Raw genomic sequence first — 14634 nt, 5'->3', positions numbered from 1 at the left:
AGGTGCTGCGGTCTCCCAGCTCTAGTCTGAGTGATTTACCTTCCTGCCACTGGTTTTGGTGGGATCGCTGTCTCATCTGTCTGGTCTCAGTGTTAAGTGCATATTGGGCGTTTTTCCCTTCCGTGCCTTGCACAGAGGTGTTGATAGGATTCTCTTTCCTAAAGCAGCAATAGAAACATGGTTTCCAAAGTTAACATACTGACTACAGGTAAAGCAAAATTTCATCTCTAGAGTGAGACCTCAAGACTACAGGGCACTGAAGTATGAGTAGTATATGTTCTTCATAAAAGAAGGGAGCAGCTGCACTCATTACTATATAAGATCATCTGTGTCCTGAAACTGTCTGGCTCAGATTATGAGATCTGGATTCCCCCAGGCTTAATAGAAACCCTTTGGCTATAGAAACTCTTAACCAATAGAGATAAATAACACTTTTCTAAAAGGCAACTGTTAGGGAAGTCTGATTGACACAGCAGCTGTCTGCTGCAAGTGATTTTGTAACTGGTTTTGCTACGGTATTTGTCTAGATACTCTTTTAATAATGATTGGATGCTGCTTTTTTTTATTTTGAGTGTTTGGGTGGAATCCCTCCCCAAAGCTGGGATGGGGACTCCACCCAAGCTTGTTTGGTTGGTTGAAGTATTTTTGGTTGTTTGAAGGTTTTGGAGGGGTTTGTGGTTTGGTTTTGGTTTTTTTGGTTGGTGGTGGGGTGGTGGTGGTTGTTGTTGTTTGTTTTGCTTTTTTTAGGGGGAGGGAGCATTGGTACTAATTTCTTAGAGTGTTTAAGATTCTGGGGTTTGAGGGGTTGAGGGAGCTGAGGATTGTGGGGTGTTTGTGTGTTTTCTTTCAGATGACAGGTTGTCACATTGGGCATATGCTTCTAGCATTTTATCAGCTTTTCGCTGTTGTTGGCAACAGTGTTTTAAAACGCTTTTCCTCACCAGCTCAAGATGTGGCTTGATATTTATTATTAAAGCTGTTAATGCCAAAACAGTCTTAAGTAACTTTATCCCTTGAAATTCAAAGGGGATTTAAGAAACGTAAAAATTATTAGAAGGTGAACAAAACTTAACTTGAAGACTAAGTTATTGTCTGGCAAGTAAATTACTTAAGACATTTGGTAGTTATTTCCTGAAGTTACTCTCTCTGAACGCCAAAAGCAATTGAAAAGAATTGGTAGATGTGTGCATAAGGAAATGGTCTCTTTAAAAACAAACAAAAAACCCCACATTTTCTTGTTCTGTAGTGCCTTATTTCTGCAACTTAATCTCTAGAGGCCCATGGAATTCTAGTTCTGCACATACTAGATTTAAGGCAAGGACCCATTTTAGGTTTAAGACAGTAAAATACAGGAAGGGGAAAGAACAAGGAGAACCAGGGGTGAAAAGAAATCTTTACAGAGCAGATCAGTAATATTGAGATCATCGAATTAGTCTAAACAGGCTAAACAAATCATCAATAGAAAGAGTTGAAAGATCTGTTCCTTTTGAGTAAATGTGTTCTGTTACAATCTACCATAGAGGAAAATATACTTGTCATTTTATGTTAGATATGGTAGCTTGTAATTGTACTGTCATTAGATGTGTAGCTAAATGAATTTTCTCATTTAGTGAGGGCTTTGTTTTTTGGTTTTGCTGTGGTGGTCATATGTGATGTGCTGGTCTATCGTTTTAGGTAGCTAGTGGTTGCTGTTTTCATATTCTCAGACCTATGTGTTTTCCCTTGAGTTTTTAAAACTTCTCTTCAGTGCTAAAACTATCTGTTATCTTTGAGGCCAATGTCAGTGCCATTGTTATGCATCAGTTAGCAAAAGGAATGGTTTGCAGCTGCTGTAGCATATACTTTTTTTTTAGCTTCTTTTCAATTAGTGGAAAAAAGGCAGCTGTTTGCATTTGTGTTATGGTGTGAAGACAGTCTGAAACTCAAAGGGGGTTTTGTTGATTTATTAGGCAGATTCCAGCACAATACTGGTCTTGTTTTGTCTAAAATCTGTGCTGTGTTGCAGATTGACATTTGCAAGCAGTATCCAAAGTCAAGCTATTTAGTTTGTTTGTAAGAAAACTATGTAATCTTTAGAAGCTATTCTAATTTTGCATACAATTCAAATACACTTTAAGCAGTATTGCCATTAGATTATTATATAGCCAAGTGTGATTTAAATTTCTCTCAAGAATTCTAGACATAGTAATTTCAGATTTTAAAAGTGTGAAGGCAAAGAGCAATTTAAACATGTAAGTAGGTAGAAACATATACCTACTTCTTGATTTCACACCTCAGTAGTGTACAGAATGTTTGGAGATGGAGGAAAAAACCCTACATTTCATATCGATTTGCTTACTGCAGCTGGCACCTTCATAATACGTAGTTGCAAAGTTTCATTCTAATTGCTTTGTGCAATTGGTTGGACTCAATGATCTTAAAGGTCTTTTCCAACCTACATGATTCTATGATTCTGTGATTTATAGGTGCTCGCACTGAGCTGCTTGCAGTAATCAGGGTATGTGCTAAAGGAAGCACAACAGAAAACTCTCAGTTCCTACTGTAGCTGTAAGACAAGAATTAGTCTCACTGTTAGCTCCTAACTTCATTAAGAACTTCTTAGCCAATAGTAAGTGTAGAATGTTAATTGCATCTTGATTTACTGATCATCTTGGGAAGATTTTGAAATGAGTCCTTTATCTGTCCAACATGGAAAGACAGTCGTGCTTTGTGAGAATGTCAGGTTCTGAACAGTCTGTCTCCTTCAAACTTTCTCTAACAAAACATACACTAGAATTCAAGAAGTCCAACAAATAACTGAACTGGACAATCTATTTGTATGAGGGTCCTTTTGACACTTAGATACACACTAGTCAAGAAAGGTGTGCCTGCAGTTATAGGACGATCAAAAATGGCAATACCGTTTTGGAAAGTGTAGCCTTGGGCTTTACAGACAAAGGCAAAGCATTTGTTTACTTCAACACTGAGACTTTGTTTCATAATTGATATTTTTACTGGTTTAATGTAACAAATATCTTTCTTGTAATACTTCAGTTTTAATTCCGTGTTTGGTGTGTTGCATACAAAAATGTTTTTTGTTTTGCAGTAGAAGCTTCAAGTTACTCGTCAAGGTAGTATTTGATGATGCCTTACCAAAAAGAACTATATAATCAATTTCTGATGGGAATTACTATGAAGTAATACTGTTTTATGAGATTTTCAGAAATTCTTTTTCTAACCTCTATAAATTTGCTGTATTAAAATAGGTTCCCTCCATTTTTTGATGACAATCCCTTTGGTATATATCAGAAGATTCTTGCTGGCAAAATAGATTTCCCGAGACATTTGGATTTATATGTAAAGTAAGTCTATGACTCCTAACACTGCCTTTTATATTCTGAACACCTCCTGAGCATTGTTTCTAAAGGATCTTCACAGAGAACTAGATACCAGATTCTGATTTTCTAAAATACCATGTTGGAAAATACTTTAGATTACGTTTGCTCTTGCAGTCCCAGTAAAATTATGTGTTTGATAGACTTCAAGATTGTAAGATAGTATCTGCCTCTCTTTTCTGCATATTTTGGCATATTAAATGCTTTTCCACCTTGTACTAAGCTCATTAGTGTCATGTTGGTGCCTGGAAGAAACAAGAGGAGAAATATGAGGAGATAATTTTAAATGAGTAAAAATTAGGAGAGCAGAAAGCAGACACTAAACTGTTTCTTTGTATAAATACGTACCAGTTAAATCACTATCAGTGTAAATATTTGAATTAACTCCAATACTTCAGAAGTTCCAGTTTAAATCAGCTTCTGCTTCTGATAGCAGCGCCCCAGTTCAGTACGTGGTCTTATATATGCGTCTGTGGATTTATTCATAGTATTTTGCAACCATTACAGGTATATTGCAGATGAAATGCTTTCTACTATTTAAAAGTTCCATGATTGAAGTAATTGTCAGTAAACATTAGAACAGGGGAAGTGCAGTTTTAAACATGAAGTTTCTCCTCAGAAGCAGAGACGATTGAGTGAGTGAGAACAAGAAGTTGTTCTTAAATTCCCAGATTAATCATTCAGGGTGTTTTGGAGAAGTGACCTTAGAGATGGCAATTGCTTGCTGTCACCACTAGGAAAATAGCTAAAATGTTATATGGCAAATCTAATGAAATCTGTCCAGCTTTCTCTGAATTCTTATGAATCCTCTTGCAAAAATAATCATTTGGGAGGATTTTTTTAAGCCTCCATTGAATGATCAAATGCACTGAATCAAGCATGTCTATATCACCATACGCTGATCAATGTCTCATATTTGTGTTTCTTATTAAAAGAGTTTTCCCTTACTATCTTGATTATGTTTCCAATGTAGTGTAGTCTTGTTGTCTTGTCTTCCTAACTCTGTCTTAGCAAAAAAACTGAGTATCTCATGTAATATTGTGTGCACTAAAGTATGAGAGCATGACCAGAAGATGAACAGCTTAAATTAGGTTATTATCACTAACAACCTGTCTAACATGGTGAAAGCATTTAAAAGTAGAGATGCTGTTAGTTTCTGTTTGTGCTCAGCATTCATCGACTGACACTGATTTCTATTATGCAGAAGATGCTGTGAAGTTTCCTAGTTATGGTAGTAAGCATGCATATGCAGGCTTTTCAGTCTAGATGTGATTGTCAATAAATTGTAGGATACATTAATTAATGCAGTTGTTGATACACCTCTTTCCCAGCTTTTCTTATTTGTATGTACTTTCAGTATGTGCTTGGCAACTCGTTCCCATTACACTCCTGCTTTAAGAGGTCTCATGGAATTCTAGCTTGGGCTTTCCTCCTTTCATACCTTGGATTTGGGTGATCTCCTTCATTTGTGCGGCTTCACCTGCTTTCTGCAGTGAGTTGTTGGCATAATCCACCTCTCTTGTTCCATCAACCCCTCTTCCTTTTTTTAAACCACAGTACGTGGAACTCGATAGTCTTTAATCTCTGCACCATTAGCCTAAAGCAAGTGCCAAGATTGTTTTGTCCTAAGATGACAGTCTGCTTCTTACCTTAGTTGTATGGCACTTGCCTTCTCTCTTTTCTTCCTGTCAGTATCTCAGCAAGGATGAAGACTATTTTGTGTCCTGTCACATCCAGGCTATGTATGAAATATTAGTGCTATGCAGTATTTATAACAATGGAACTTCAACTTTCTGTTCTTAGGCAGCAAAACGTTTTTCCTTTTTGAACTCTGAGAAAACTTTTCTACCTAGATATACTAAATAAACTTACTAGTTGACACTTTTTTCTACCCGCCTATTCCCCATCATCCTCCTGCACTTCTTACGTTTTGAATTTGTACCACTTTTGCTTTTCCTCCTGCTGCACGGTGATCACTGTCTCTCACTGTGCTGTAAAACTGCTGTTTGTCTTGTATCGGTGCTGTTCCTGCCAGCCTGATCCAGCATCTCTTCATGCTGCTCTGTGCTGTGTCCCTTTTGTGAACCACCTTGCAATTTGATCTGATGTTTTTTCCAAGTCCTTTGTCCTGTATACATGGAAGTCCTTGACACATTTGACTGTAAGTTCAGATCTCTTCTGAAGAGCAGCTTCTGCCATGATGGTGTTAATAAATTAACCAACTAGAAATTCGAAAATATGGCTGTCAGTAGTTTTGTTTTACTTCATTTCGGATAAAACATAAGTATTAATTATGCTCCTCCTATTTCTTTGGCCATTAATGAGTTTATAAGTTATTTTTTAATATTTTTCTTTTTCTTTGCTTTTATAAACTTTGCTAAGACAGTTTTGGAAAATACCGAATGAAGCATCAGTGCTATAGCAGTTTAATTATTGGTCTGGAAAGACCTTGATGTAGAGTTTCATTCCTCAAATACAGATAGTAACATATCTATTGCATTGACTTTAACGTGATCATTTCTAAATGATTCTTTAGAAATTGTAGTAAAGAAGCACTAAACTATCTATTACTTGATTCAATTTAATGGCTTTTTGTTCAATTGAATGCCTTCCTCTTTAATGCCAACACAGTACCACTGAGCAAGCTCATCCCTTAACTGTGCTTTTCTAAGATTAATTTTTGAAGCAAACCAAGAATGATCCATTGAATGATTTCTGGTTATATAGGAACAGGAAACTCCATGATTTATCTTTGGCTGTATTGCCTGTGAATTGAGTTCTGGGTTTCTGGTTTTCTTTTCAGTCATACGTCTCCTTTAAAGTCTGGTTATAACCATTCTTGTGGCCTTCTCCAAAAGGGATAGTCTTCTCTGTGAAGACCTAGAAGAAATTATTTCAGTGAAGGTGACTATAAAAAGAGTCAGTCACATGATTTAATCTAATCCAAACATTGATTGTCTGGAATGATCATGAGGGTTTTAAAAATTGGTTTCTACCTTGACTTTTTTATTGTCCTTTTATCTGGCAGCTGAATGTTTTTCCAGTTGAATTTTAGAGCTATATTCCTGCCAAATACAACAGCTTTTCAAACATTCTACCACTTTCTCAGTTCATATTTTCTTTATGCATATGCTTTTGTGATTTCAGGGATAAGTGACAGAATACTGGTTTTGTTTTGGGATAGTAGGTATTGTGCTTAGGGATGGAGAGAGGCAGGTGTGTCATTGGTATGTTTGCATTATTTTCTGTAAGTAAAGCTGTTGGTTTTTTTTTTCTAAAACCTTCCGCAAAGTTAAAAATTGGAATTAGCTATACTCTGTGAATCCCTAGCATTATATACAGTATTGCATTTCTCAGTTCTATTCAAGGCTGTAGGAAGAAGGATGGCTAAACTTTTGTTCTTTCCTGTCTTTGGTACTTTAGATGAGACCAGAATGCTATTATTCTAAAAATAAATAGCAAAATAATTTTTAGGATAAATAGCAAAATAATTTTTAGGATAAATAGCAAAATAATCTTTAAGATAAAAAGCAACTGCCAGATTTTTTTTTCAACTCGTAAGTAATCAAGCTACCTCAATAAATTGTGATACTATGATTCTTTTGTTGGAGTTTTTTGATGCTTAATATTTAAAGTAATTTCCTATTAAAGTAGAAGTCCTTTATGTCTCTAAACTTATGTTCGTCTTTTGAAATGTTGATTTAGCTTTATGTAGAACTGTTCAATGAACTATGATCTCGGGGGAAGCTTTTCATTTTCAGTGAAATTAAAGCTTGTAGATACTACTAGTTTTAAGCAGATGACTAGCTGTTGCATGGTTTCTGTGAATATATAGCTGCCACAGAATTTAAATGTCAGTGTATGAAGTTGAGGGTGCAGCTTTATCTGTATTTTTAAAATATATTAGAGTTATGTTCTGCCAAAGAGGTTTGAGGTCCATTTTGAGATTTGGAATGCCCAGCAAAATACAAAGACAAACAAAAATCAAAGCAAAACAAAACCAACCAAACAAAACGATACAATTTTGCAGGGGAGGACAGAGAAAGTTTTTCTCCTTTGTTTCTTGAAGGAGTCTAAAAGGAACGTGCAAGAATTCTGCAAGTTCCTTTCAGAACAGGTTGTTACTTTTTTAACTTTTATTCTTGTGTCCTAAAATATGAAGGAAATGAACGGATAAATTATGCATAGTATTAGCTAGTCAAAGGGAAATACGCTCATTCTGTAACATTTGTATGACAGTCAAACATAAGTGACTTTTGTTTAACAGAGAACATGCTTTCTTTACTGCAGAGACCTTATTAAGAAGCTGCTTGTGGTTGACAGGACAAGACGATTAGGAAATATGAAGGTCAGTATAAAATGTTAGAGGTAACACACAACGTGGCACAAGGTTGAAAGAATTCTGTAGGAGAGATGTAGAAGACCTCTTCTATGACTTGTTTTTATAAGCATGAAATTGAGATACATCTCATACATTACTTCAGTTGTGCAATCCTAAATGCAAAGTTTAACTGTGTATTTCTGGAAATCATACTCCTATTTGTCTGGATTAATACTGTCTTTCATGACAGTTTCCCTCTTGCCTCACTCCACTGCCCCATCCCCCTAAAAAAAAACCAAAACCAAAAACCAAAAAACAACAACCACAACAACAACAAAACCAAAAACCAACCAACCAAACAAAACCAAAAAAACCCACCAATGAGCACATACCTGTTTACTGATTAATTTGAAGAGTTACATTAGACCAGAAATATGGTGCTGATTCCTGTAGGACAGGGCACTGGGTGGTTTGGCTCTTTCTTTAGAGTTGTTTAAGCCCAGAAGGAGCACTAGTCAAATTTGAAGCCTAAAAATTATTTTTTAAGAATATGAGGGTGGTTGTACTGCCATGTAGTGCAGTTTGGTCATTGTCTTGCCAGTCTGGTGGTGGGGCTGATTAAGTACAGTCAAATAGTCTTCCACCAAGAAGAATTATTCATCCTATTCTGAACAGACTTCTGAAGGCAATAGCTTACTAGTCAAAAATATGCTCACGTGTCTCAGGTATCTTTCCAGCCTACCTCAGAAACACACCTGTATGGGTGATACGTCAACCCTGTGAATTCTGGGAGTTGCGCAGATGTGGTACCACTTGTAATGCCAAGAAGATGACAGCAGCATTACAAGCTGATGTGATTCTGCAGCTGTGTACCAGCTGTGGTTGGCAGCGCAGGGAGAAATCAGCTGCATGTGAATTAACTCTGTACTGTATCAGGCTCGCCAAAGCACCACGCAAAACTCAGCGTAGGATAATTTACCCTTCTGGCAGAGTATGTTAATCCTGTGTTCATTGACTTGTTACTATTGTTACAGTGTTGCAGATACCTAAACTAGCTTGTGTAATCTCTTAGTTTTTAAGAGAAAGCTAAAATTTCCATTTCCGAGGTTTGCTTTTTTGCTTCAAGCACAATTTATGTTGCACAGAGGTAAAGGAAGTAAAAGATGCAGAGTCATCCAGGTTCCTTGAACATGTTGATGTAAGTACAGATGCTGGAACCTGCTGTCCAGAGTTCCTTTTCAGAGCCTTTTATGGCACAAACTTAAACTGGTAAGAAAAGCCAGGAAATAAATGTTTTCCTTATCCTTTGGAATTCTTCGATGCTTTGCAATGTTGTGGCGGGGGGGGGAGGGGCAGCAGTAGCAGGATTAAAGCCAAATTTTCATAAACTGAAAATTTAGAAAGTTATTGACCAGTGCAAACTTTTATATCTTTTGACAGTTTTGAGCGAAAACAAAAACAATCCTTGTTTTATTCAAATGTTGGCTTTGGGAAATGAGTTTGGCTTGCTTTATTTATTTATTTTTTTTAAGTCTGTGGTGGTTTTGGTTTGTTTGAGGGTTTTTCCCTGCAATTGACTAAAATGCCAAAATCAAAAATAGTTCTAATTTGAAGTGGGATTTGGTGCGGGGGTGTTAGCTCAGTCTTAAGTCTGATCCTTTCCCATAATTATAGTTCATTTAAAAAGATTTAAATCCCATTGGGCATTTTCTGGTGAAGTGTTCAATCAGATCTGCTTTCGAGGGAACTAGGTGATAAATTACTCTCCCTGTTGCCTCTTTGGATCTGAGCAGAGGTAGTCTCACTCCATATAAGTCTGAATAAAACAAATGTGTGGTGTGCTCCGTTCCATGGAGCTGCCTGTGGTATGAGTTTTAGTGCTGTGCATTAAAGCTGTGCTGTGATCAGGCCTGAGACAGAAACAGCTGGTTTTCTCCAGTGCTTAATGCCTTGAGAATGAGTCTGTGCTTGAACCGAGCTTCATCCTGGGGGGGAAAAAAAAAAAAAAAAAGAAAAAAGAGAGAGGGGAAAAAAAGACATTTTCATTCTTTATGTACATAATCAAAATAGTCAGCCTAGAGAGAATAATCATTGCAAGACAAATACGATATGTCTAAAATGAAAACAAATGGTTTTATTACATATACTTTTGGAACAGTACTGAGAACTTCTTGTTGTCAGCACTAAATGTCTGTAGTATTTGGTAGAACTACATGCTTCCCAGGCATCATTTTCATTTGAGACAATGTCAACCCTCAGTTATTTTTTTTTTCTAAGTTTAAGAATTAGAGAGTATGTCTGAATAAGAGACATTCTCTAAAATGTTGAAGAAAACAGAAGGGAGTAGTGCTGCAGTGAATTGGTTTGTGGGTATTTTAAAGCCTATTCTTGATCTTCTTTGTATCAGAAGAATGCTGATTTTTTTAAAAAAAAAAAAAAAAAAGAAAAGAAGGGAATGGGGGATATCTTATTGCTGGAACTTCTGGACTGGTAGGGAAATAACACTGAATTTATCCTGTAGAATCTTTTGAGTAATTATCACCTGAGAAAAGGTTAGGTGGACCATTAGTCTGCCTTGATACCACAGTTCTTATGATTAAATACATGGTTTGGCATACATATAACTTACTAAATATTTATTTTGATCTTTTTTCTTAAAAGAATGGAGCAGATGATGTGAAGAGACATCGATGGTTCAGGTCTATAGATTGGGACGCTGTACCGCAAAAGAGACTAAAGGTATATTCTGCAAAATACTGTATAAGACCACAACAAGAAATCATTGTTCATTTAAGATGATCTGTTGAGATTTGCTTGCCTGTTGTATCTGTGTTCATGTGTGTGTATAAGCTTGTGTGTGTATATGCACACATCAATGATTACATGTATTTTTTCCCGTATACACTGCAGAATTTATATGACTGTCTACTTGCATTTTTGTGTATATACAAGATGTCTAAAACAAAAAAATCCCCGCTTTGTTTTGCTGAAGTTCATTAGTAAATACAACATTTAATTTTCAGGTTTAGGGTTTTATAAGTAACTACTTGTTGTAGGTGGTTTTATGTTGGGGGGATGAAAGAGGATTGGTGGTTTGGTTAGAATATTTTTTTTCTTGCCCTTATATCTGTGGAATTTTCTTACTTTGGGCTTTAAATTTTTGTGCCAAGTTCAATTCAGGTAAATGGTTTAATAAAATGTAAAGCATATAGGAGTAGGAGGAATAGGGAAGGTGAGAGGGAAAGATTTATGAATGTAGTTCTAACATACTTTTTAACAGCACTGAATTCTATGAGGGCAGACGTTTGCAAAAGCTATCAACACTGCAAAATGCTTTTTAAAGTCCTTTGGAAGTAAAACTGCCTTCCTCCTTTCCTTTTTCAAGTTCTAACTAGTACGATTTCTTAGAGCAATGATTTTCAGTAACACAGGTTGCTGTATGCAGTCAGTCAAGTACTGATTAAATGTTTGCTGTTCCTTTTCTTTGCATTAGTTCCTTATAAAGAATTTCTGGCTAGATACCTTAAATTGTTGCAGAATAAATAAGAGATAAAAATGTGTTTGTGTTCTTGTAGACAACATCCTAATACAAAGCGGTAGGTGATTTTTTTCTTTTTTCTTAAAAAAAAAAAAAAACCAAAAAAAAAAAACCACCAAAAACAAAAAAAACAAAAACAAAAAAACCAAAAAAAAACCCACCAAACCCACAAACACTGTTTTACATTGGTTTGAGTGTGTGAGTTTTGAGGTTTTTTTAATGATTACTACACCCAGTTGATGTTTTTCAAATAATTTACTGAAAATCCTGGTCACACAAATAGGCAAAAACACAAACTGGATGCTAACATGTTTTATAAATATTTCAACCCTGAAGTTTATTACAACCTACTAGATTACTAAATAAACAAATAGTATTAAGAACTGAATGCTAGAGGCACAAATCAAAAGTCTTGGGTCCAAACATCCTTTGTATTGCATTTTTATTATTAAAAAACCACAAAAAAATAAAAATAAAAAAAATTTTAAAACCCTTCACTCTGGCACTCAGGTTATTATGAATTTTCCTTTCTCTCCCCCCCACTTTTTTTTTTTTAAATATTTTTCTCGTTTTGTGTCACTTCACGAAATTGATTTTCTTGCCCAAATGCTTACAGGGAGATGGGGATCCCTAGGTGTTGCGCACAGTGGAGCAGGTAGTTCTCTGGAGCAGAGTAGAATCTGTACATTTTCTCAGGCATCTGGGCAGTGTGCTGTGGCTGACACATGGCGAAAGCAGGACTTTGCTTTGGGCTGAAGCTCAGCAGTGACATCCCTCAGGACCCTTTCTTTCCCACTGAGAATCTGCTGATGGCACTGTTACAAACTGAGAAGCCAAAACAATCAGAGATCTCAGAGCTAGTGGAAGCCAGACATTTCTCTTTTTGAGGAAACGCAGAATAGCAGTTTGCTGCACTGTATAGTTCTGTCTGTGGTATGACTTTTATTAGCCAGTTTGGTGATTGTCTGTAAAGTTTTGTCATCCTCAGTGTTTTGTTGAACTCATGACGATAGTTAAGTTCTCTGTTACTGAGAAGGGGATAAAAAGATGAATGTCCTTTGAGAGAAGAAACTGGTTTTGCCTTATATTAACCCCTACATTAATGAAATGTTCCAGAAAGGCGCTTTGTCTCATAGCCTGTGGCCAGAACGGCAGAGTAATCTCGATGCTAGATGTCAGACGAGGAAAAACAACAGGAACTGTGAACCTGTTGGGCAATACTAAAAATTCAAAGAAATAGAAAGCAGATATTTCTCTTGGCACCTCCAAGTTTCCTTAAAAAGATGCATTTGAATTAAGATGCTTTTACGGACATCTTTGTGAAGTGATTTTCTTTTTTTTTTTCTTTACAGTGTGGCAGTTTCCTTGCCTGCATAAATTTATGGCTAGGCTAGGAAAAAGCATAGTAAGTAGTGTGAGAAAGACACAAGTTAGTCATTTCAACCTCCTTAAAAGCAATCAATCTATTTGAAAGCAAGGAAGAGGAGGCTTTTTTCCTTCAGTGAGAAAGCAGTTACCCATGCTGCTGTCAAGACTCATTTATAGTTGGGAGGAACCTAATGTGATTCCACTCCTTTTTGCTCACAGGGCCACAGAAGTGGGGAGGAGTGAGGAAGGAGAGTGGCAGATGATGCTGTAACAGCACGTGCCTGGAAGTGCAGTTGTAGTCATCTTTGGCAGTAGTTGCCTTCAGTCTGCAAAGCAGTTAGAACCTCAGTGCTAAATAAAATAGATATCTGTATTATAAGTGTATTTTAACCACAATATTTAGCTGCAGCTAAGACATGGCGTTGGAATGTAGTCTGTGTTGCTGCAAGCTTCTCTCTCTCTTGTGCCATTCATTATTGGTGAAAAAGTGAACTTTCATAAATATGTACCCCTTTTGTTTAATCAGTCTTTTACAGAACTCTTGCTTTAATATGATGGAGGGGAGCTCATTGAGGAATCTGTACTAATATTTTTGTTGTGCTTGTTCTGACTAGCCTCCCATAGTACCAAAAGTGTCCAACGATGGGGATACTTCCAATTTTGAAGCTTATCCTGAAGATGACTGGAACAAGATGCCTCCAGTACCCCCTAAAGATCTAGAAATTTTCAAGAACTTCTGAAAGCGACATCTGTACTGGACAAGGTATGTCCAAATGTCAGGAGTCCTCTTCAAAACATTGGTCTGTGAGTGAGAGCCATCTACAGAAATTACATCTTCTGATTCATAACAGTATTTAATACTTCCTTACAGCTCGTCAAACGAACATGAATCACAGTAATCAATAGTATAATTAAATTGTTGAAATAAAATTTTGTAAAGCAGGCTTATGGAATGATAAAGGTAATTTATCTCACAGGCTTTCATTTTCTGAAGTGATGAGTTATTCACATACAGATATGAAGTCCTTCTCTTCTTAAACCTTTTAAAATAGTATGTTAAAGGCAAATATCTAGACCGATTTGACAGATGAGGAAACGTGATTGTTCTTGATTGCAAGAGTTTTATATTAAGAATGAAGATGTTAGTTAGAGGAGTAAGATTATCAGGTTAATTCTGTACCCTGAATTCTGTCTTATCAGTGTGATAAGTTGATACTTGTTATTTAATTCACATGCTCCACATTGTATTTAGTGTTCCTTTCTCATTGTTTTTTCTTAGAAACTGGAAGGGAATTGAAGTGCTGAGACAAAGTCTGAAGAAGAATGGAGTTCATATGTAAATGGAGACTTTCTTTGTGAATAAGAATGATACTGCATTCAGATACGCATATTAGTATAGAGTAAATACCTAAAGAGTTGGAGGCAGACAAGAATAATTTTTTGCTGTAAACATTTGACATTAGTAAATTGTAATATTGATAGTCTACTCTGAAGTAGACTCAATAAAATGGTATATTTTAGGATTATTTTTTTTAACTTATGGTTTAGTTAAGTTTCCTGCTATTTTGCATAGTTAACTCATAGACTTAATTTTATAAGTTTATACTAAACTTGTGTAATTAAAAGCACAAATTAGTATATATGTATATAATGAATACAATACAACTAAAGCACAGGAACTGTGCAAAGATGTAAATTTTTGTATTTTGCAGAGTCTATGATTTTTATTTTTCAGATGATGTTTTTCAAGAAGTTCTCTAGGAATAAAAATCTTAAAAAGGATAAATGAGTTTTTCATCATCTTATATACATTTTATAATTCTTTGTAAAAAGTAAAAGTAATTACGTTTTAAAAAAGATTTGTACCTAAAATTTCCAATGCCTCACACTTGCAACCATAGTACTTGAAAGCAGAAAGACAAGGGCATGTTTTATTGTTGATTAAGATGCATCTTAGTGGCTAATTTATGAAGTTCTGTTACAGTGATGTCTCTTTACAAACCAGGATACTGAGTGATGATTCACTGTCTGAA

The 14634-nt window shown here is 35.9% G+C and overlaps 1 protein-coding gene across 1 annotated transcript in view; it reads left to right on the top strand.

The window, feature by feature from the left end:
- The window catches only part of PRKX (protein kinase cAMP-dependent X-linked catalytic subunit), a 55702-nt gene extending 41649 nt beyond the window's left edge, over positions 1–14053 (top strand). Inside the window, exons 5-9 of the mRNA XM_065638166.1 lie at positions 3246–3341; positions 7665–7722; positions 10357–10434; positions 13216–13364; positions 13881–14053. Of these exons, the coding sequence (XP_065494238.1) occupies positions 3246–3341; positions 7665–7722; positions 10357–10434; positions 13216–13341 (358 nt within the window). The 3' untranslated portion in view covers positions 13342–13364; positions 13881–14053. The remainder of the gene's footprint in view (positions 1–3245; positions 3342–7664; positions 7723–10356; positions 10435–13215; positions 13365–13880) is intronic.
- The last annotated feature ends 581 nt before the right edge of the window (positions 14054–14634 follow it).

Source organism: Caloenas nicobarica, chromosome 1 (genome assembly GCF_036013445.1).
Source record: "Caloenas nicobarica isolate bCalNic1 chromosome 1, bCalNic1.hap1, whole genome shotgun sequence".
NCBI lineage: Eukaryota > Metazoa > Chordata > Aves > Columbiformes > Columbidae > Caloenas > Caloenas nicobarica.
The sequence above is the reverse complement of the archived record's forward strand: the minus strand, read 5'-3'. Positions and strand labels throughout refer to the sequence as shown.